Here is a 23924-nt window from a genome sequence, read left to right on the forward strand (position 1 = left end):
TCAGCCTTGCCACAGTAGTGTACGTCTGCATGCACACTATAGATTGGACAGTTTGGCCGTATGGTTGGGCGTCATCTCACATAGGTTTTCGTGTCTGTGGTCTCGCCTGCTTCTGGGAAGCCACCCAAAGAAAATGGACAAATTTAATATTGTGAACAGAGATCTTTCGGAGGTTACCCTGAAATTAATTTGACACTGTATATTTGACGACCGGTTGCATATTTGAAAAACAATCTGCCCCGAGCAGTTGTGTCAACAAGCTGAAACTGAGCAGCAGGGTGCAGCGTTTCCCGAAAAGTATTTGTGGTTTATTTTACTGGGAGAGTCTCCCCTCTTCACTGTTAAAGCATCAGTCTGAAACAACAATGCCTTTCAAAGCTCCTGTCCCGGCAAGTACTGTAGTAGACTCAGCTCAGGGACAGACACAGATCGTCCAGCACGCAAGGAGGCACAAGTATGCGCAAAGTGGTCATGATGAGTCAGAATGTAGAAGACATGAAAAGATGCTGAAGGAGTCCAAAACAATATCCGTTTCCCAAGGCCTCACAAACTGTCCCTTTAGCTGGAGAACACAAGGTGTCCTTGTGTTGAGAACATTTTCAGTGTGCAGGATTCAAGTTTTGAAATCTTTATCTACAACATAACCAAGCAGGTTTTGCTGCCCTATGCTAACCTGTAGTGCCTAAATACAAAAGCAGAAATAGAAGAGAAAACAAAGGAAAGCCAAGTAAAAAATAACAAAGTTCCCACATGGACAATCATAGCCTGTGGACTGAAAAACTATCACCCTCACTGCTTTTTAACCCTATTTAACAGTGATTTAGGAAGTCTGACGTGAATCGTCTTCAGATTACTTCAACAAACTGGATCTGCAAGGGCTGCTATCATTTTGCACAAAGTACACAATTGTTTTAATTTTCCACTATCTTTTAACTATATGTCATGTTGACTTTGAAAATCATTGGATGAATACAAGTTCCATAAAAATGTAGGTGATCTACGTCACTCTTAACTGAAAACTGTTGGCGGCTGGGTTCAGCATTTAACTTCAAAGTTGGAGGACTGTTTTTGAATTTAAAAAATAACTTTAACAAAGAAGAGGAAGGATTTATGGACATGATCTCATCCTTTTCTGGTAGAAAACCGTTAGCTGAACATTTGTGGAACTACGACTGAGGCGTACACACGAGAGACTTGGGATCAGGTTAATTGGGCAAGACTGTTTTCCTCCATTAACTGGCGGATACGATGACTGTTTGAACTGCCGTTCTTTCAGTCAGCCAAGGCCCTTGTTATTTCACAAGTGCTGGACTTTTGCCATGTTGCACAACTCAGAGAATAGGTGAACCCAGAAGAGCAGGGTTAACCTGGCTGGGGCTGGAGCAGTACACTGACCGTGGCTTCATGTGAGGAAGTTGAGGATTGCTCATTATTTCACTGTCAATGAATCAACAGATTTAATATGGATAAGGTCTTCGGTGGCAAATACTTCAGCCCGGAGCAATAGGAGACTACGACATTGTTTCCTTCCTGAACGTTACATGCCGGATAGCCTGCTGACCCCTGATGAGATGGACTGTGTGTGTTGCAAGGCACACAGAACTGCCAGTGCTTATCCCAACATGTGTTTCCTGCATGGGAATGCTTAGAGAAATGCAGTATGCTTACAGTAAGTGTGCGTGTGTGCATGTGTGAGAGTGCGCACAAGCAAGACAAAAAAGAAGGAAAAGGCAGAGAGAGGGAGAGAGCAAAAGCATATCCAAGGGGATCAAACCGAAACCACAGGATATTTCTGACCTTGAGGGCGAGTGGGTAAAGCTGGGAGGGTGGGGAGAGGAAAGAGGGGAGGAAAAGAAAAAGAGAGGAAAGCTGAAGGAAAGGAACAAAGAGATGGAGGGAGCGAAAGCGGGGAGAGGAGACTTTGCACGGCAGCTGGAAAACCTCCAGAATCCTCTGCTCAAACCAACCATAAAATTCCAACTGAAGCCTCAAAACCAGTATGAGGACTGACGAGGGTTCCTTCTGCCCACAGTTTGTGTGTTCACATTTGTGTGTGTGTGTCTGTGCCACGCACACATTTACTTGTGTGCGTGCCATATGTGATTAAAGGGTCTGAGCAGAGGAGGCCAGGAGGCAGACGAGTGATGCAATCCATGGAAGCAAAGTAGAAGACACCAGGGCGGCAGGAAGGAAGGGAGGGAAGAGAGGAAGGAGGAATTGTTGCTTCTGGGGATCCAGCTCTCCAGGAATGTGCTGACGGTTGTGGCCCACACAGTCGGGGAGTGTTGCATTCTGGAAAAAATTCTGCGGAGGTGATAGCACCTGTTTTGAGGTGCCGCAGATCGCAAACGGATAATAAAATCGCACATTATAAAAGGGATAGACTGTGTGAGTCATTATTGTTAATTTTCAACGACACAACAAAGCTTTTTTCTGTGCAAACTGGTCTCTCACACTGCAAGCTGAAGGCCTGATTGCACCCTCACGCAGCAGCGGAGGTCTATTTCGGTACAAGCTACACAATGTCCACAAGCACCCACACAGGCTCTGTGGGTAACGTGATTGGTAAGCCTGGGCAAATAGTCTATTTATGAACATCGTAAGAGTGGGCAGTTGTCCTTGAGCTGGTTTGTCTGCCGTCTGAAGTGCTAAGTGCTGTATACAGTTACAATAGATAGAACATTCACAAGGACAAGTAAGGTGGAGAGTGGGTGAGGAGGGGGGAGCTGAGAGAGTACTGGGAATAGAGATGGTGAGTCAGAGGCCATTTGGAAAGTAATTTCATCTCTGAATGCTGTATATCTTTTCATCAATGAAAGGAAAGTATTTTCCAAACCAGGCAGGCGCAAGAAGAAAAACATCTCTGTTTGGTGAAATGGAGCCTATTTGAATGGGAGAGGACAGGCACGATTCCTTTTGCGCTGTATTTAACGTTGTTTGTTACAGTACACCGCATTGAGGATCTTGGAACGAACCTACAACAGCCCACAGCTACGGTTGTTGCTTATTGAGGGATTGGATATGGCTAAACGCTGGCATGGTAATGTGCCCCTAAATGATGAGCAGGGTTTAATTTTTTTTCATGTAGTACACTATGTACAAGAGCATACTTACTTGATTAGTTTGTAAATTTTGACAGGTAACTTTTGTCACAAACTGAAGAAGTACTGCGCTTATCAGACAATTGCAAAAGGATTACTGTTATTTTGCTGGCTGATGTTAACTTGTCAAGCATCTGGCAACAAATGCTAAATAGACTTAAATACCTTAACACGTAATAAATAAATAACAATAAACCCCAGAACACGTGCAATATTTAATTGTAATACAATGTAGCAAATGACTGAAGCCACTGTCTGCGCAGTGATGGTGATGTAGTTACTGCAGTCAGGCTATGCATGTTACAGCATAGGGTTTCAAAAGGGTTATTATGCAGATTAACACAGAATTATAAATCCCCTGTAATGTGTATAGGTAGCTAGCACTAACAGTCTGGCAGTATATTAATCTCCTATTGGCTAAAAATCTACTATTAAACCTACCTAAGTTTGGATGGTATTAAGAGTGGATTCATCGGCTGGGCACAATGGATATCTGTGCCAATTTTACTGAAAGCCATCAAACACATTTGAGATCCTCATACTATAGACAATGCCATGCCTGGAGCCACGGTACGAGTATGACTAAGGAATGAGCATTTTTTTGCTATCGTATGAGCCTATCTGGCCTTCTACATAAACCTTAAGTCTCAGCACTCATGACCAAAAAAACAAAAACAAAAAGTATCACATTTCCTCATTATGGCATGGACAGTCTTCTGCAATTTTTGTGAATCATTGGTCTCATATGTCTTGATGATACATTGTGGTTTTAGAGGTTCCAGTGATATTCTGGACTAGCTAAATGTGGTCTGGCGTCCAGCCAGTCAAAAAAAGGAAAAGAAAAGGGAAAAAGGAGAAGGGTGTTGGGTTGAAGTGTTAGACGAGAGTACCATAGACAGGCCTGGACTGCTGTGTGTATCCTGGCAAAGCAACCTTGGCCTTGACACGACTGCACAAACATGTACAGTATTTGAATCCTGACCAGATTCTTACTTACATAACTGCCGGTGGAAGAGTTGCGCTCATTTACTAAAACAAGTGAAACAGCTCTGCAAATTTTCATAAAATCAAGAAAGTGCACAAAGTAGGAACAAGCCATTGACAAAAAAGCATTGGTATCTTAATTAAAGAAGTATGTTTTTAGTTTGCAGAGTTCACTGACTGGAGGGGAAGGGAAAGACACCACAGAATACTGAGTTGGACCGGTTTGTGTTGGTCTGGCATCAGCTTTGTGGTAAATATGGGCAAGCACAAAAAGAATTCTGCGGTTATTCTTGGACCACCACTGTCCGCACTTCCATGTAATGTTCGGCTGTTTACCATCACTGGTTCAATTCATGTGCTGGGATTCTGAGTCAACAAACCCCACTAAAGATCTGCAGAGGTCCTGCAAGGACACAAACTGGCTTACCCTTCACAGCATCCAAATTAAAGTGTTTGTACAGTCCAGCACACAAGCCTAGCCCAAACATAACCATCACAATCCAACTCCCTGAATTCTACTGTTGTGTTTTTTCTTTTCTTTTTTTTTTACAGTGTGTGCGCACTCTGTAGCCTCAAATTAAATCTGCCTTGGCTCTCACTTTTGCTTTTTCACTCACACAGTGCACATTTTGTCGTGTTGTTTGTGCGCTGTGGAATGTCAGCACTGGTATTTTCAGTCGTGTGGAGGAGTCTGCCCATAGCAGAACAAACACAGCCCAAAAGTCGGCGCAGTGTTTTGTTTGCTGAGCCCATCACCTTTCAGCAGGCTTTTGCACGTCACCTTCTTCTCTGGCAACCTAATGTGGGAATTTAATTCGTTACTGGAAGAACCCCTGGCTACTAGGCATGCCATAGTCTAGCAACATCTGACACCTTGACTGAATAACACAAACTGCACTGGAGTAAAAAGTCAACCAGTATCAGCTGAAAGTAGATCAGATAGTCTTGTTTTTGCAATGACTGTTTGACCTTTTGTTATTTCAGCGATGCAGCATGTGTTCATCCTCTTGATTACAGATGTCAACCACTGATGACATGTAGAAACAGTTCATCTATTTTTCTACCCAGTCTTCATTCTGACAAAGCCTCCTGTCACATCATAAACCACAAATACTGAAGTGCCCTTCATATTTACCCTTGACTATACCACAAACCAGAATCTGCTTAACTCTTTACTGTGCTACACAGGAACAATGATAGTGCGACTTAGACATAACCACCACGATTGCTTAAGCTATTCTTTTATCATTTTTGTAAAGCGGCTTCTATAAACAGAAAACATTTATATAGGTCTTCTAGGCTGACTGAAACCTTCATTTAGATAAGCCTTAAACAACAAATGTGCTCGCAAGCTCAAAGTGTAAAATGCATATATGTCTTCTCATTATTTTCCACAAAGTAATCAGTTTCTCATTAAACTCTCTCTCCCCCCCCCTGCTAATACTTTACACAATATTAATATCTATGCAAATACCTTTAATTCCCATCAGCCTGCAGTTGCAGATTATCACAAATGCAGATGTTTTGTGTATTGTAAGGACCTGTTGTATGAAAACGGCGATCTGTAGAATATAGTATATATAGTAGGAAAGCAACCAGGACCAGGTGAACACAGTGTTCCAGGTCAGAGCTAAAGCCTCCACAGCGCTGCACACAGAGAGCAGCATGAGTCACCGGAACAGAGAGATTGCTAGCTTGCAGAATTCATTAAGACAAATGTAATGGATTTCCTCTGGAAGGAAAAAAAAAACCTTGGCAGCTGCAGAACAGCACCCCAGTGAATCCTCAAGTAGGTTTCCATACACCTTTGGAATGGCAGCATTTTGCAACCCTGCAGATGATATATGTTTGGTCTGACTGTAAATGAATTAGCTTAAGTCCTTCAGCATGCTGGCCTGTTTTACCTCGGTACTGGTATTCCCTCTGCAGCACTAAACTATTACACTATATACAGTCCATGATATTATACAGGGAAATTATTTGACATCAAAGAAGGCTGCCACGTGATACTAGCGACCAGAAAGCGAGCTACATTATAAATTACAGGCACTCCTGAAAACTGTCCAGCCCTAAAAGACTGCAGACTGTACATAATGCATAAACACAAAGTGTTTTTTAACCCAACACAAGCGGTGTATAGCGCGTTGCTGTCCTACTGTGCCATGCTGCCACCATGTGGGTGCTAGGAGTAATGTTTTCATAAGCATTATCTTCTATAGCGATTAAGAGTTACGGTAACACGGGGACTTGGCTGTCATTGTTCTGTAAGCAGTTTATTTCACACAAAATAAAGGCAGTTGCAGTAGCATGAAGACTGCAGTATCCTATTGATTAAGCAAATGGACAGTATTTTGGCGCAAAGGTAAACCGATATAAAGTGCTATCTAGCTAAATTAGCACAACAGTAGTCACGGGTGAACAAACGTTCGAACACCGTCTAGTTTTAGATAAGGTCCTGCGCTTATAGTCAATAACCCGACACAAAACGACCCAGAAACAGCAGCTGTACTCAGCAAATTACGATTTTAAACACGACTGCAAAATAAAGACTGATCCCAAATCAGTCTAAACGGCACCGGATGTCGGCAAAGTAAAGAGACAAGTGCCGTTTTCGTGAGTGACTTGTTCCAGGAAGTGCTCTCCGCCGAGTAGAGCATTTCTGAAGGGCTGCCATTTTACCGAGTTTACGGTAAGAAAACTTGCTTCGTTTCGCTGTGTATATTGCTGGCTGCTACACTGCGTGCAGCGTGTCGTGCTACGATGTTGTGTTACCAAAGAAACACACATTAGTTACATACGAAGTGCTAATTTTTTTGTAGCTAACCTAGCTTGTTTGCCACAGTGCATGTGACGCTGCTGTTAGCATTTGCTGTCAGTGAGTGGTATCGAGACAAAACCACAAACGTGTTACATTTAAACCACTTTAAGTAATTATATGTAAGTTTTTCTGACATCGGGGTCATTTTAAGGAACTCGCTGAGCATTTACTGCCCTCTAGTTAATTATTAACTGCCAATTCCCTATTATTGTGTTCATCTCATTTCCTAATAGACTAAATGTCACTTTAACTGCTGTAAAGTTAGCCTCTTCTAACGATGGCTCAAGCTAATGTAGATTTAAGCCGGTATAGTCTTTTCATAGCACATACACAAATGTCAGTGCTGAGTAACAAACCCAGCCAATTACAGCTCATGTTTTTCTCAGGTGCCCGAGTGAACTATGGGGAGCAAAGCGGTCCAGCTTACCTCAGGCTCGCATCATGAGCACATTCTGGCTTCTCTGCATGACCTGAGGCTGCAAGGTCAGCTGAGTGACGTCACCGTGCAGGTGGACTATGAGGGAGATGTGGAGGAGTTTCATGCCCACCAGGTGATGCTTGCTGCATCCAGTGGCTACTTCAAGAAAATTCTGCTGTCTCCGGACGCATCTCGTGATAAACTGTCTCTCTCAAATATGCACTCGGAGGATTTCTCTGCATTTCTGGAATTTGTGTACACCGGTAAAGTTGAAGTTGCCAGAGACAAGATAGGTAGTGTTCAAGCAGCGGCAGAGTTTTTGGACTGTGATGATCTGCTGAAGGTTTGCGGCGAAGCCATAAGCGCAGAAATGATACAAAAGCCCACAAAGAAAAGCTCAAAAGTTGTGGCTCCAGATGATGTGCATGGTGCTCAAAAGGAAGAAAGGGCAAACGGGAAGAGGCATCGTAGAAGCTTGCTGGTTAAGCGGCAGCTGTCTCCACATAGGCTGGTGACAGAAGTCACTTCAAAAAGATTCAAGGCAAAGAAAACAGTGAGGGATGAAAAAAGGCGGGGAAGAAAGCTACAGGTGAAACCGTCTGGCAGTAAGGTGCAACAGAGAGGCGTTTGTACTAAAATAGTGCCTTTAAACATCAAAAATCAAACTATTGATAAAGATGGAGAGGAGGATGGGAGCAGGACTGAAGATAAAGCTGAGCCAGAGAAAGAAAAAGCCAAAGAAGACGAGTGTTCACTGGGAGACCCTGCCTCTGATGGGGATGACTGGGAATGTGAGGACGATGCGCAGAGTAAGGATTCTGAAGACCCGTTGTTTTTACCACCCGGAGAGGAGGAGGAGGATGAGGAGGAACAATCCAAGCAGACTTTAAAACAATCATCCAAGGCCCAGTTCCAGTGCAACAAGTGCCAGCGGACTTTCCACTATGAGAAGAGCTACTTAAAGCATATCAGGTAACATGATAATAATGCTTTAGCTCTAATATAGCTGGAATTATGCACTGCAACGTACAGTACAGTATGTGCATTATATCATAATGTACATGGTATATATTTTTAAATAATGCTGCAACTTGTTGGTGTCTTGGTGAGTACGTACCATGGCGTGAAAGCAGATGTGGTTTATCGCTGTGAGACCTGCTCGCAGACCTTTGCAAACCGCAGCAATCTGAAGATCCACGAAAAGCACGTTCACAGTAACGAGAGGCTCTTTGTCTGCGAATCCTGCAACAAGACCTTTAAGCGAAAGAAGGATGTCGTCCGCCATCAAAGACAGGTGAGGACCGGTAGAATTTCTAACAGCCATATTAATGTTATTTTAATGATAAAAAGTATTAAATTTGTAATAATCCAATTTCTGTGAGAGTCACATTTTTTTATGTGGAGTTTCTGTCGCGGCTGCTTAGGTGCATGAACGCAATCTGCGACACATCTGTCCTGACTGCGGGAAATCACTCAGCTCCAAAACTGCCCTGTTGTTGCACGAGAGGACACACACAGGCACAAAACCCTATGAGTGTACTGACTGCAGGGCCAGATTTACCCAGAACTCTGCCCTCAAGATGCACCGCAGGTACGGAGGTGGTTAAATAAAGCCTCGGGGTAGGGGTGGGCCTGCAAAAGCAAGAAATTGACCGAAAGCTTTTAATCTTGGGAGAGTATTAAGGGGGTCATTTGAGTTATTCTCTTTATAGTGAATCCTTTGATATTAGCATCCCGCTACTTAGTCATGAAATGCATCACCTTCAGCCTTCCTGGAGAACAGTATGCTAAATTAATAGCTCAGACCAGGCATCTTTATATATAGACTACTTTCACCAGAAACAGCTGGAATATCAGGCTGAAGGTGCTGCCATCAATTGGAGATCAGGCACGAGAGCCTCCTATGTTACTTTACCGTCAAAGAACAACTGGACTGTTTTTTTTAATGGCAGTTCTGTGTGTTTGGTGCATCCTACATGTTTATGTAGTGTATGTGTAAGCAGATGATGAGGTTTAAACCTGTGTGTTTACACATGTGTAGGACTCACACAGGAGAGAAGCCATTTGCATGTGATGAGTGTGATGCACGGTTCACTCAGAAGCACATGCTGGCCTACCATAAGAGATCGCACACAGGTAAAACCATAATTGAACATTAATAACTAATCAGATTTGAGCATTGTCATCAAGAGCATGTTTCATCTTGTCATTTCTTTACATTTCTGTGCTTTGGTCATTTTTGGCATTACAGACCTGTGGGAAGAAAAGAAAAAGAAAGTTTTCACATGACTTTATGCAGTATGTTAAAAACTAAATACACCCCATGATTGAGTAGCTTGTAAGCCATCTTTAGCGGCAATACCTTGAAGGAATTGAGCTCTGCGTGGCTTTATCTGTCTTTCATTTGGCCCTCTCTTCTTTGCAGTGTTGTTTCAGTTCATTGAAATTTGCTGGCATTTATTTATGCACAGCTCTTGTACACTCCTACCACAGCATTTGCGTCAGGTTGAGGTCTGGACTTGGGGCCATTGCAGCAACTTGATTCTTTTAATTTAAAGTCATTCTGTTGGAGATTTGCTGCTGTGCCTGGCATCGTTATCCTGTCCTGCATGACCCATTTTCAGCCAGCTGTTATCTGTCAGACAGATGGCCTCACATTTGACTCTAGAATACTTTGGCATACAGAGGAGGTCAACTGAATGACTGCAAGTTGTCAAGGTCCTGTGATTGCAAAACATCACTCCTCCACCATCGGGCTGGAAAGTCAGTATTGTTTGTTTGTTTTTTGCCAAATGTGCCACTGTGCATTATGGCCAAATATCTCAATTTGTCACCTGGTCTGTCCAAAGGAAATTGTCCCAAAAGTCTCGTGGTTTGGTAAGATCCAACTTTCCAAACCTAAGTTGTGCTGTCCTGTTCTTTTTTTTTTCCTCGTAGTGCCCAATAAACTTTAAAATTTAACATCCTGGGTTTTTTGCATTGCATCTGAGCATTGCACGATTTGAGTTTGAGTTCAGTTTGTTTGCACATCCAGACCAGCAAACTACCAAAACATCTGCTTTTATAGACGTGCTCACGCTTGCGGATGATCAGCGAATTAAGTACATTTGATTAGCAGCACCTGGCATTAGCATTAATGGCTGTTTTCTGATTCATGAAGTGTTAGGTTTTTAAAAAATACCCTCATTAAAATATCTTGAAACAGCTAATCACCCGAGGATGCTTCGTTGGGATGTGTTACAGTTTTTATCCTCTGCGCCTATAGTTTCTCCCTTAAAGCTCATTGGAGATTATTTTTTTGGTCTATCTCCACAAACGGTATTTCTTAAAGAAAAAGTCCTGAAGTGTGAGCACACTAAAAACAAAACTATCTACACATACAAGACCATAACTTTTTGTTCTCTCGTGTTAGGAGAGAAGCCATTCATGTGCGAAGCCTGTGGGAAAAGCTTTGCATCTAAAGAATACCTGAGACACCACTCAAACATCCACACAGGCTCCAGACCATATAAGTGTGAAACTTGCGGTAGAGGCTTCGCTCAGAGGAACTCTCTCCACCAGCATTTAAAAATACATACAGGTGAAATGTAGATGTCGTTTTTCATTTAATAGTTATATTACATTGAATTTATAGGTGATTTTTCATTAATCTCTTCCTCAATATTTTTTGATATTTTCTTGTTTCTTTGGTGGTTGTCAGGCGAGCGTCCGTACAGCTGTAAAGACTGTGACAAACAGTTCACTCAGCTCAACGCACTGCAGAGGCATCAGCGTATTCACACAGGAGAGAAGCCCTACATGTGCGGCCTCTGCAAACGCACATTTACAGACAAGTCCACCCTACGCAGGCACACTACGGTGAGCAATACTTCTTAGAAAAAGTAGTTTCACCTACACGGGTACAGAGTTTGTTTAACTTGTATTGTGGCAGGAGCTGAAGTTCCCGTATTTAGAAAAAAAGACACATAAGCTGATGATTTTTGGATTTTTTTGTATAGTGATTGTAGATCTTAAAAAACAGAAAAAAGAAAGAAGCCTGCACTGACTGCTGCAGAAATAACATCGGATTCTTTGACCTTCAGATTCATGACTCAGATGCTCCGTGGAAGACATACCTGGTGGTGCTGGAGGGAAATGTGGAGGAAAAGAAGCCCAGATCTCCTACTAAGATAAAGACAGAAGAAGCAGGACCAGGAGAGCATAAGAGCACGCCCAGGAAAAGTGCTACAATTGCTGCTGGCGATGCTCCTGATGCTGGCGATGCTCCTGATGCTGGCGATGCTCCTGATGCTGGCGATGCTCCTGATGCTGGTGGTAAAACCCACACCGACTCCATTGTGATTCCATCTGAGCCAGTCAGTGTTCCTGCTGAGTGGCTGACCAGTCACGGAGCCATCGCTCTGGTCAGCCACAGCACTATCGGCGGGATCACCGTTATCCACACGGATGTCACACCAGGGACTCAGATCCAGCCCATCGTAGCCACTGACAATACAGGGACCAGTGTCATTTCTTTAGATGGGTCAGCCATCCCTGTTCCCTTCCCTCTACCAGTGTCCATGGCTCACTCTGTCCCCTTGTCCTCTGAAGCGCCCTCTACTTCTCTGTCTGTATCCACTCTCTCAGTTCCAGTTTCTGAGGGGTTTTTAGCATCAGTCTCACAGATCCCAGGAGTTTCGACATCATCTGTACTGGAAGCTGCAGCTTCGCAAACTATTTTGGCTCCAGTTTCAGACTCTAAAGCCGCTTCAGATACTGAACCTCCGGACCCCAACATTCAGACTGTGGTTATTGGTGAGAATGATTGTGGGAGAAAACAGCCAGTATCCAAAGTGAAGAACAAGAAAGGACTAAACTGAGACCTCAAAATAAGATGTGTGTAGGGGGTGAATGTAAATAGCTTATTTTACTGGCTTTGGGGAGTTTTTAGCTGTCTCAAATCAAATCATGCTACCTTATGTGTATTCTTTGAGTTTTTCACTATTATAATTATCTGAGTTCTGGTGTTTCAGGAATAGCGTTAGCACTTTTTGTTTGGCATTTCAATATCACACTGTTACAGAGGTGAAGCTAAAGTTTAATCTGACACAAACCCCAGTGAATACAAATGAAGTGAAGATTGTAATCAATTACACATGTTCAAAAGCATGGTTTAGAATATTTTACAACACTTTTGTATTAATTACAGAGAAACGCTCTGCATATAAAATACTGCAGCTGTGAAACAGCAGCAACGAACTTTTGATCATTTAATCTAACTGTGAACAAAATTGCTTAAGTCCTTCAAAATCCTGGCACTTGTCTCTGTTTGAAATTGTCCCTCAGCCTCCTAGTACGCACAGCTAAGGCATCAATTTCAAAAATATGTCACCTTCTTGTTATCGCATTCACAAAATTTTCAGAAAACTTAACCTCTGACCCTGAGGTCACTGAGAATAAAACCGGTCTGAGATTTTATTAGATACACTTTTGGTGTTATTTTGAAAATCCTACGTTGCCTTGATCTCGAGTTATCGCATTCACAAAGTTCGGTGTCCACTTGCCTGCCTGACGACATCAGCCTTTTACAACAGAGGGGTAAAAAACTATTTAACAGAAAACCTTGAATAAGAAAAACTACAGTTTAAGCTTTTTTTTTTTTTTAAATAGAAAACAAAATGCTATCATTTACATGTAAAACTTTGTCATGATGACACACACATGACAGATGAGGCCAGAGTACAAATATTATTCAAGATAAGCTAACCTGCTTGAGGTAACACCAAAGGCAACAACAGTATGGGATATAATGCCTTTATTAATTTCCATTTGCACAAGCATACTGATCAAATCCACAGCCCACTGTTATCCCACCTGGAAGAAGCTGGGTACACGGGGCAACTGACCCTTTAGTAAACACTTTGGTCTGGCTAACAATAGTGAAAGTACACAACACTGAACTATACACAATGACATGCTTAGCGACTGGCCATTTGCAAGGTTTACAGTGCAGTAGTAAACCTTCTATGATACGTTTACAGCACATAATGAGTGACTAATGATGCTCATCAGCACAGGATTACAGCCCTGGGTATAAGAAGTAAGGAGATCTGTGTCAGTGCTTTTCATTCAACAGTACAAACTCTAAATCGCAGCTTCAAACATTCAAAGTATCATTAAGTTGACAAATCATAAACAGCAGTAATAAAATTACCTATAAATGTATAACAGTCTACACTTAGTGCATATCATTACCCTCCCTGTGGTGATAAAATGGAAGCTAAATAAGAGTTTGTGGATGTAATAAATGAATTTTGCTTTAAGATCTTTCTGTTTCCATCTCAACAACACAAGCTAAGATAATGGTACATTCTTTAGATTCATACAAAGCATGAGAAACATTACATAATCTGTTTAAATATACAATAAACTAGATTTAAAAAAGAAAGAAAGAAGCTGCATCTGACTAGTAAACAATAACTGTACAAAACATGCAATATTTCTTATCAGTACTAACTTCAAAACAGAATACACTGCTCTGAAATCCCCCAGGACAGATTTCAAGAGAAAAATGTATGCAGCAATCCTCTAGACAGAGGTGAGGGCGAGAGGATTTACATTCTGACCAGATTCAGACACGCTGAAACAAAGACAGTGCTCTGAAAGAACAGCAAGTGAGCAGTGAAATATTGAAAAATCATCAGTGGACACTCCTATATACACAGTGAGGGGAGTGTAAGGGTGTGTGTTGGTTTGTGTGTTTGAAAGCATGCGTGATAAACTTTCCCTCCGTGCTGCGTTTCTACCCCGAGGTGTCTTTCATTTCAGATCCCCTTCATCGCCCTGGATGGTCTTTTTGATGCGCAGCAGGAGGGTTGTGTGCCACTGGTCCAGACGTGAGATTGAGTCAAACTCCTTTACCTGCATCAGGCAGACAAGGGCACACACAATAAGTGTTTCCTGCTTCAAATTAGGATTCCAACTAGAATGACCTGCTTTGCATCACCAGCACTCTATCAAAAGTGGTGCATTTTCACAAACAAGATCCTTTTTAGATGGTCCTTTATGTAAAAGGCTGTACTCCAAAAATAACCATGGTGCCTACCTATTGGTTTGTGGATGCCTGTTTTGAAGCCTTGCCTGACCATATTTGTACAACTACAAACTATCCCAGAGAAGTAAAGCAAGTGTGTAAGTTCATCTCTAAATGTTTTAAAGCATTCCCACGTTAAGCTTAACAACCGATATATGGAGCGACTGCCTCTTCTTCTCCCCCCCCTCCCTCTCCTGTTGCTACTTCAATCATGAAACTGATCAATGATCAGGCGATCGGCTTTTCTGTCGCGAGTCCGTCTCTCTTGTTTGTTTATCGCCCACTTTGCTCCAGAAAAAGGAAACCAGCGGATAAACAACAGCAGCACGTTTAAGCTTGATAAGCTGTTGTTAGAATGTATTTAATATTACTTTCTACACCAGGATCCTTTTCTACGTAGCTGACGGCTGGTAACTGTGCAGGGGCGGGTCTAGCAAAGTTTTGCCAGGGGGGCAGGTAGGGCATTAACAGGGAAAATTCTGTTGAAGAAAAATGTTGAATCTTTTTAATTATTGTAGAAAAATAATTGATTTCTGTGCATTTGTTTTACACATATATCAAATTAAAGTTGATTACATCGATTAAGCATCATGAGGCGGAGGGTGGGGGGTGGTTCCCCATATTTTTTTGTTGGCAATCCCATTAGTTAGGTTGTTTAATATTTCCGCCAAGTACTCTTTAAAATACCAGACTAGAGAGGATGGTGCAGGTTTAAGTTTATTAGACTGATCAGTATTGCTGAACTATGAAATATTTTGGGTGCAGTGTATTTTTTGCATTAAGGTATAATAGAATAGCTTTAGTGTTTTATTTTTTAAAACTTGAGTATGAACTTATACAAAATGCAGCAAAATATATTAAAAAAAAAACAGTTTTATTGATTCTAAAATACACTATATCAGATTCATATCTGTATCGGCAGATATCCAAATTTATCGGTATCGGACATTAAAAAGTGGTTTCGTGCCATCTCTAGTAAAGACCTTACAATAAAACCGAGAAACCCCCAACAACCAAATGACCCCACTTGAGCAAGCACTTGGCGACAGTGGGAAGGAAAAACTCCCTTTAAACAGGAAGAAGTTAGCAAACTATAACCACAGAATGTATGGATGTGCTACACAAACACAGCTGCATGCTAAGTAGTGCTTAGTAACTAACTACTAGGATATCACTTACATAAACTGCACAACAAACTGTACATTGGTCAGACAGCTGCATGGTTGAAAAGTCAGCTCAGTGAGTTGAAGCCTGAAGCCCTTATAATTAAGCCTTAATATTAATTTACAGGGAAGGTTAAAAAAGATTCCTCTATACAGTTGTAAAAAGCGGTAAAATTAACCCAGGGACCAAAACAATTTTTATACCAGGCTGTAATTATGGTTATTCCTCCAGTACAGTCATGCGTTTTAATATGGGAGTCCGTGGGGACCGACTCATTTTTGGAACCAACCTCAAGTATCTATTTCAGGATTGGCTTAATTTTTCAGCCCCAAAGGTTTACACTTGGTTTATTCAAACTTCTGGCACGAGGACGCTTTTCGCTCTGTGACTCTGAGTTAATTTTAAACTGTCTTTTATGAGTTTAGCTGTTATGATTACCGGGCTGCACTATACACTACACTTTGCAACACATTCACATACAAAGTCCATGGAGAATTGCCGAGTTCCAGCCTTCAGCTTCCTTGAATGAAAATCTAACTAAACTACAAGTTGAAACAGTCACAAGCGGACGCCTACACTCTCCAAACGCCTTATTAAAAAAGAAGAAGAAGAGAGTTTTCAGTGTATACAAGACTTACTGCCTCTGTGAAAGCATCGCTGTTCTGCTCCTCGTGAGCCTCAAGGAGTTTCTGTTAAAACAAAGAGATGTAGGTCACTCATAGAAACTGAATAGATTAAGGGAAGAAAGTAAGCCGCTATCCAGCTACCTTCAACAACTTGCATTCTCTGGAGTCGGAAAAAGCCGGGAACATCTCCTCATACTTCTCAACAGCGATCTACGGAGAGGCAAAGTTAAAATTCTTCCAGAATTCATCATCCCAGATCCTGAGAGTCACTCACGAAGGCGTAAACTCACCTTAGCGTTGAGCTCATCAACGATGAAATGACAAAGAGCGGCTTTGAAGAAATACTCCTTGGCGCTGTATTTCAGCAGCGGGTTGTCCATCGTGTTGGCTCCAACCTGGATATAAATCCATATCATTCAACATTTATCAGAAATGTCAAAACTGAGTTAGGAACCTCATGCACAAATACAAAGCAGAGCACTGTAGACACACCTGCTCGTAGATCTCGATAGCCTTCTGGTACTGCTCCAACTGAGCGCAGTAAGCTCCCACTTTCAGCAGACACTTGTTGGCGGAACTAAGGACAGTGTGTAAACAGCACACAGTGAATCTAATGCAACCTGTATAACCATGAGGGCTGTTTGAAACCAGTGTTGCACAGTTTTCAAAAAGCGCTATGCTAAATTAGTTTCGAATGCTGATTTATTAATAACGAGTGCGTCCAATGCCACAGTTTTGTGCAGTTCAGCCCACCTGGATAAGATTTGTTATTGGTTAGAGATTATTTAACAGCTGCTGATATTTTTAAACTAATACTGTTCCTGCTTTAATGGCTATCCTCTTTCTACTTGTGTAATGGATTGGACTATTGAACAAAGACTTCAGTAAACAGCTATGTGAGTGATCAATGCTTAACGCCAGTCAGCCACAACATTACAATCACAGACCGATGGAGGTGAATAACACTTGATCTTGTTTTGCTTGAATGTTCATGCAAAAAACAAGTAGCTTAACAATCTTACTGCACCAGCTGGTAATGTCAGCTAAAGGGGAAGAAAAAACTGCAGTTCCTCTAGTTCTCTATTTATTAGTATGTTGCTTTGCACTTATCAGAAGATATCTGTCTGTGTGTTGCACCTGCACAATGTTTAAATGGAGCTTGCTAACAAAGCTTGCTGGGACTAGCTGGTAACTTAGCACACCACCCTTTTTGTCCATAAAACTAACATAGCAGCGGCAAAAATGTAACAAACCCATAACCGATGGTCGAAGTCTCACAGCTATGTCCATTTTCTTATATAGAGTCGATGCTGCAATACCTTCTGCAGCAACCAACATCCCTTTAGTGGCTCACGATAAAACAACCGACCCATCTTCTAAACCAGCGGTGTGACACGTGAAGCCCACGAGCCAGAATTGGTCTGGCAAAGACTCAAAAACTGGACATCTTTGGAAAATGTGAAGGAGGGCATACTTTCATAAATTTTACAGTGTTTCCTAATAATAAAGACCTCCCCCATACCCATTCATACTACAGTAATAAAGTAACAGATAAGCAATTAAAAGACAAAACGTTTCCTTTTTTATAAGTTGAAAGAAATGAAAAACACAAATGAATAAAATATAGCTTTTTCTATTATTTTATACATTCATTTCTCACAATTGAAGCTCAAAGAGTCATGCTGACTGATTTCTTTCAATTACTACAGACACACTTCCTTATTGTGAAGAAGAACTGGGACATATTAGAGAGATTGCACTTCTTTTTCTTGCATTAAGATATTTCAAGGATTAAATGTGCAGTTAATGTACATACGATGTAAGATGAGTTTGAAATCCCTGTTCTAAACTCAGCTAGTTCTCAATCCAGCTGGACATCAATCCAAGAAGGATTTAACTCTCAACCTGTCAGCATCCCAGCACCAGACACTAGAGAACATCTCCAGAAGCCTGTGTCCATGCCCTGATGGGTTAGAGCTGTGCTGAAGTTGTGAGGTTACTTATTTAATATTGGGCTGGTGGTTTAATGTTGTGGCCGACTATTGTAGACCTTTACAGCTTCGATGAGGGTGCACACATATATCTGAAACCTGAAATTACTTTTTGCTTTAATTTCTGAATTCAGAGCTGAAAAAACAAAAAACAAAAAGAAAAAACGACTGACAAAATCCAATATTTTATACTAATAAAGGGGACAGTACCTGTTCGATTCTTCTCCTTTGTAGTAGTCTGCTGCTTGTTCATAATGTGCAATCGCCTTTACAGAAGACAAAGCAACAAAAAGCCCTTATATTTATATTTTCAATGTCCCTTGAAGAAAATTTGCACCATAATTAGTTTTAACAGTAGTTGGTAGTATAATCTGATTACATGACACCATTACCTTTTCAATATCAACTAGTTCAGACTCGTAGATCTCTGCAATACTGATGTGGTGTTTGGCTGCGATGGTAAATCTTCCCTGAAGGACAAAGAAAGGGGGGAAAAAATCATTACACACTGGATCTATCCAGACAGATGCCTCTCAAGTCAATGAAAGGTTCCACTCTGAGTGCTGAGAGGGGAGGTTAAGTAGCAGCCTGTGGGGCTCCATCTACAAGACATTTAAAAATCACCCTCTTTAAAGGAACATGAAGAAAAACAACAAGAAAAGGGCAAATTGGAGAACAACATTCAATAAACACAACATGGGCAGTGGATATGATGATACTGGCAGAGGTAGCCTGCTACAGCACAGATGTGTATGAGGGCCTTCGGTTATCCAGGTGATGGGACTTCTAGTACAGTCTTGGAAAAAATAAAATTACAAGTCACAATCAGACACTATAAAAATCTTACCATGTCTGTGTATATATCGATGGCAGCATTTAAACACTTGATTGCCTCTTTTAGCAGCATTAAGGGAAGAGGAGGGAACAGTTAGACATCATGTAAGCTTTCTGACACTTTCTCTTGCACAGCATCGTGTTGCACATCGGTATACACGGGATGTTCTTTCAGTGGGGTGAAATGGTGTGAGTCATACAATTATCTAACACGCTTTTCATAAAAGAGATTTCTTACCTCTTACTTATAAAGGTAAAATATAAAAATACTGGTAAACACACCTGTGGTATCAGTTTTAAAATCCTATGTAACCTTGTTCTCGGGTTATCACATTCACAAGATTTTCAGAAAATTTGATCTCTGAACTTGACCTCGAGCTCAAGGTCACCGGGATTCAAACTTGTCTGGGGTTTTTAGGAGATGCAGCTATGGTATGAATTTGACGACAGTACCCCACATCAACAAAGAGAGTGACATCAGTCACAGGTAAATACCATGCAGCTCAAAGAAACAACCTTACACAACACTGCGAACAAGCTGCTTAACATGCCAACATCAAAGTCACAGCAGGCTGACAGTGAAACCTATGGAAGCTTTTGTTTCCACTACTGACAGAAGAAATTGCAGGCTATTTTCTCAAACCTTTGAGTTAGTAAGATTAAATTTCAAGTTAGCTCTGCCAATCAAGAAGCTCAGTGAATGACACCTTTTCCTTGTTACCTGGAAACAGATGGCAGATGGTACAGACACATGCACACGCAAAATTGGACAGTGATAGCATCATTGAGCTACCAGTGTACATTAAAACATGAACATATTGCAGTTGTGCAGAAAACAATGCCAGGCGATTCAGCTAGCAACACAAAAATTCATTTGTAATTCATGTGGCTTTCACGTAGCACCTTCAGAGCTTCCTTAATGACAGCGCCAACTTAAATATTTAAGTTATTTTCTCAAAAATTTGACTTATAACTCAAACGTTTGTGATACGTAACCTGAAATTATTTATTTCTTTGTGGAACGAAGCTTCCATAGAAACCTTGTAGCCTAAAGCTCAGTCTAATGCATGATCAATAATCCATTCAAGAAAAAGATGATTTTGCTCATGTGAATGCAGCATTTTCAGTGAGAGAAATAGTTCATCACCCACTAAAAAAGCCATTGGGATGAGTGATTACTGAAAACGCTGCATCCAGATTAACAGAATCTGCTTTCTGGGCTCCACAATCAACACTTCATTCATTTATACAGTTGGAATATAAAGAGTATTACATATGATTAGCAGCCTGGTCTTACCATTAGGGTCAGACTTCTTGTAAGCATTTCCAGCATCGATGAAACTGGTGGCACAGTCGTGTTTGTTCTGCAGCTGCATATGGAGACGTGCGGCCTTGCAAAATGCATTTCCAGCACCTGGAGACGAGGGAGATGCCAAACTGTTACACACACACACACACACACACACACATACTGCACACTTTGGATTTAGCTGACACTCTTAATTATGCGCATAACTTGAACCCAACTTAAGTGTGGCACTTTCACAAAGTTTGCAGTTACAGCGCCAAAAAAATAAATAAAATAAAAACTTGTTCAAGAGAGCAGCAAAAGTGAGTGGAAAATTTTAAGGTGTGGATGTCATAAGCAATAATCAGTTCATCGCACCGCTCCAGTTCTTGGCCATCTTGAACATGTTGGCTGCTCTGCAGTACATCTCACATGCCTCTTCCACTTTGTGATGTCCCCTAAAAAAATATATTCATATGAGGAGAAAAACAAGAACACAGTTTTGAATTTAGTGCAAATGTTCATTGCATTTTGTTTATGAAAAGGACGATCATGCTGAGCTATATGTAAAGACACACTATTGTTAGATTTTCCACTAAGATGCAATGTTTGGCTTGTCCTAAATAAACCTTCTACACAGGCACTATAGAGCTCAATTCCTTTTGACAGCCAGCAGACCCCTGGGAGCTCCCTGTAGTCGTAATCATACTCTGGCCATTCAATCATGGCAGAGGATTACATCATTGCCTGGCCGGCAACAGAATTAGCAATATGAAGCCTGGCAATGGTTATCCTGGATAAGAACTGCAGCGTAGTAACATCTGGGGCTCATCTGTGCAGAGGTTTAGAGAAAAAAAAAAACCACTGAGTCACACGGGGCTATCGCCGAAGGTTTTTTGCATTAAGAGTCTAAACAAACAATATTTTTTATTCATTACCGGATAGAATATACACACGTTTGCAAGATTTAAATAAGGTAATGCTGATCTCTTCTGGGGTCACTGACAGTGGCAAAAGATTTGGATAGAGCTTCTGTAATGACGACCATTGGGAAAGCAAGACGCATGAATACAGGTACAGATATAAAAGAGAAACGTTTATTTGGTTAGAACTGGTCAGATAAACCAGAGGGTGTGAGTTAGGAGCTTCCTAATCAAAATACACTTCACCCCTCCTCCAAGCGTCCTCCATAGTTTATGTATAGCATGAATCTAATGACAGCATCTGCCATTGCTATAGTTATGGGGATTAACGAGGGTGTTGGTCACAGCTGAAGGCAACCATTAACTGTAGTTAATGCAATAAATTCACTCCTCTGCGGATTACATCAGGATTAGATGATGTGCTGCTGCTGGTGATTTAACTCTGATTACGTTGTTTTCTATTTTTTTAAGTCCTTTTTATTTTGGGGGGTATTTAATTAAGAGACATGATCCAGGACTTGCCATTAAACTGATTTAATAGAAATAAACAGTTCAATGACATTAATGAACTTACCAGCACACTGTATGTGTAAGCTGACATAACAGGCAGTATTAAACAAAGGAAAGACTTACAGCTATAGTAAATAAATTAGATATTTTAAGCTTGCTAAAACAGTCTGCTGCGTAGCCTCAAGGCCAGCGCTAAGTCTAGCAGGAGGTCGTGATCTGCTGGCTTGTTTACAAACCTAAAAACAGCTAAGTTAGCTAACTGCCTCGCAGGTACGATTGCGCTGCATGTCATCTTCCTCTACGTTAACAATCAGCTAAACTTCTATAACATTTAGCCTGTTCACATACGGACACCTCAGCTAGCTAAGTGAAAGCAAGTGTGAATGGAAACAGGCTCCGTGCCAACTTTGCCGCTGACACTAAACGCTTGCTAGCTGTTGTTCTTTGGTGCAGTGCTGTCTTACCCTCCAAACATCCCTCCCAAAAAAGAACCAGACGACTTGACTTTTTTGTCAGCGTCGGCCATAAGCTGAATAGCTTCCTTCTCTTTCCCAGAGTTGTCCATTTCTTGTCTGTAGTTGGGGGAGGAAAAAAAGCTAACAGTTAAGCAGAGAACACCCGCAGAGGATTCAAGTGTGTACAGTAAGGATTACAGTCGACGGGTTTATTTAGCGTAGGCGTGCACAGCTAGTGGCTTAGGTGAGTGCCGTGGCATCACGGGAGTTGGAGTGCTTTACGCCCCAAACTCAGCAAGAGCCGAGGCAAAAAAGAACTACAACTCCCAGCCAGATATGAGCAAATTTTCTTATGTCCGTGTTACGTAATATCTTGTGCCAAATTACAAAATAAATGTTGAATATTCGGCTTATTTTTTCTTAATTCGTTTTTTCTGCAGCATTTAATTAAAAAAAATATAGTTAAATAATAAATAAAATATTTTTGTCTGAATTTAGAAACACAACAATTAGTGTCCTTTGTGTTTCTGTACAGCAGAGGGCGCGAAAGCAGTGCAACTGACTAATTATACTATAAACATTTTGACTTTCCTAATTATTCATTTTGCTAAATGAAGCTCAAACAACTTTTTGTTGCTGTTGTTATTTCGACAAAACTTCAAATTGCTTACATTATACTGTGCGTGTGCAGTTATGTCCTTTTTTTAAACTAAATTAAACTGTAGAGGGAAACGTGCATTTGGAAAATCTAATTCATTTTATGGGTTCAGCAAAACAATGCCATTGGGTACAATTAGACTTTGACTCTATTCTCCTGGTGAATGTAAATTCTCAATAAGGGCTTAAAAACAAACTGTCGTAACATGTGACCGTACATAGCCCCCTAGCTCAGCTGCTCTAACATTTATAAACTGTTAAGATTTCTAAAAAGTGTGAGAAAGACACTATTGTGATCGTCCTTTTTCTGTATTCAATCCTTCCAAGTCGTACAACAAGGCTCTCATTCAGAGCTGGTCAAACAGTAGGTTACAAATGATAATGCTTGTCATTTACATTATACAATACGTAATTACTTAAATATTAATTGTAACCAATTATGTAACAACAGTGAGTGTCTACAGCCAACTGCAAATGACGGTGGAGGCTCTGTCATGGTTTGTCATGGTTCATTTCAGCCAGTGGTGTTGGGGATCTTGTGAAAATTGAAGGAATTATGAACAGAGAAAAGTACACCAGCCTTTGATTGGCCGGGGCTTCAGTTTTCAGCATGAAATTCCAAACACACTACCAATGCAGTAAAATATCTGGATAGAAAAACACATACTGGACCTTAACATTACTGAAGCAGCGTGGGATCATTTTGACAGAGATCATCCAAAGAAGCCTGGGGAAATATTCCTGCAGACTACTTAAAGAAATGACCAGAAAGCTTCCCTAAGAGATCTGATGAAGAATAAAGGTGGTCAAACCAAATACAGACTTTCAACTTTGTTGGAACTCTGCAAACTCCTTTGCCTTATGTACTCTATTTTCAAGGATATTTGTACATTTTCATAAATTGCTGACCCTATTTCCTGTTTCCTTAGCAAAATATAAAGAAACGAGGCTCTATCAAGGCTTAAGCACAGTGTTGTAGGCTATATATATGGATCAAAGTCTGCATACAGCAGCAACTTGTATGTCAAGCAAGAGTGGGAAAACAGCTGGTGCCCTCATATTTCAATGGCTTACAAGAGCAGA

General features: G+C 41.1%; 2 protein-coding genes across 5 annotated transcripts; one reads left to right on the forward strand and one right to left on the reverse strand.

Annotated features, from left to right (window-relative positions):
• The first annotated feature begins 6330 nt into the window (after nucleotides 1–6330).
• gzf1 (GDNF-inducible zinc finger protein 1) lies at nucleotides 6331–12783 on the forward strand. Of its 3 annotated transcripts, none has more exons than XM_082504821.1 (8): nucleotides 6331–6349; nucleotides 7290–8293; nucleotides 8432–8615; nucleotides 8746–8912; nucleotides 9363–9457; nucleotides 10734–10901; nucleotides 11022–11179; nucleotides 11404–12783. In XM_082504821.1, exons 2-8 carry the CDS (start codon nucleotides 7305–7307, stop codon nucleotides 12178–12180), a joined length of 2538 nt encoding a protein of 845 aa, XP_082360947.1. In that variant the 5' UTR covers nucleotides 6331–6349; nucleotides 7290–7304; the 3' UTR covers nucleotides 12181–12783. The 3 variants fall into 3 exon arrangements, with proteins under 3 accessions (XP_082360947.1, XP_082360946.1, XP_082360945.1); XM_082504820.1 differs by lacking the exon at nucleotides 6331–6349 and adding an exon at nucleotides 6356–6447; XM_082504819.1 differs by lacking the exon at nucleotides 6331–6349 and adding an exon at nucleotides 6464–6774.
• Nucleotides 12784–13100: 317 nt separating this feature from the next.
• On the reverse strand, nucleotides 13101–22419 carry napbb (N-ethylmaleimide-sensitive factor attachment protein, beta b). 2 transcript variants are annotated; one of them, XM_082504822.1, is made up of 11 exons: nucleotides 22194–22419; nucleotides 20675–20754; nucleotides 20306–20422; nucleotides 19022–19068; nucleotides 18567–18644; nucleotides 18385–18440; nucleotides 16676–16760; nucleotides 16474–16578; nucleotides 16325–16393; nucleotides 16196–16246; nucleotides 13101–14221 (listed from the first exon to the last, which is right to left on the reverse strand). In XM_082504822.1, the coding sequence occupies exons 1-11, from the start codon at nucleotides 22292–22294 to the stop codon at nucleotides 14120–14122; spliced, it is 891 nt and encodes a 296-aa protein (XP_082360948.1). In that variant the 5' UTR covers nucleotides 22295–22419; the 3' UTR covers nucleotides 13101–14119. The 2 variants fall into 2 exon arrangements, with proteins under 2 accessions (XP_082360948.1, XP_082360949.1); XM_082504823.1 differs by lacking the exons at nucleotides 19022–19068; nucleotides 22194–22419.
• Between the last annotated feature and the right edge of the window lie 1505 nt (nucleotides 22420–23924).

Source organism: Aulonocara stuartgranti (assembly GCF_965226115.1).
Source record: "Aulonocara stuartgranti genome assembly, chromosome: 15".
Lineage (NCBI taxonomy): Eukaryota > Metazoa > Chordata > Actinopteri > Cichliformes > Cichlidae > Aulonocara > Aulonocara stuartgranti.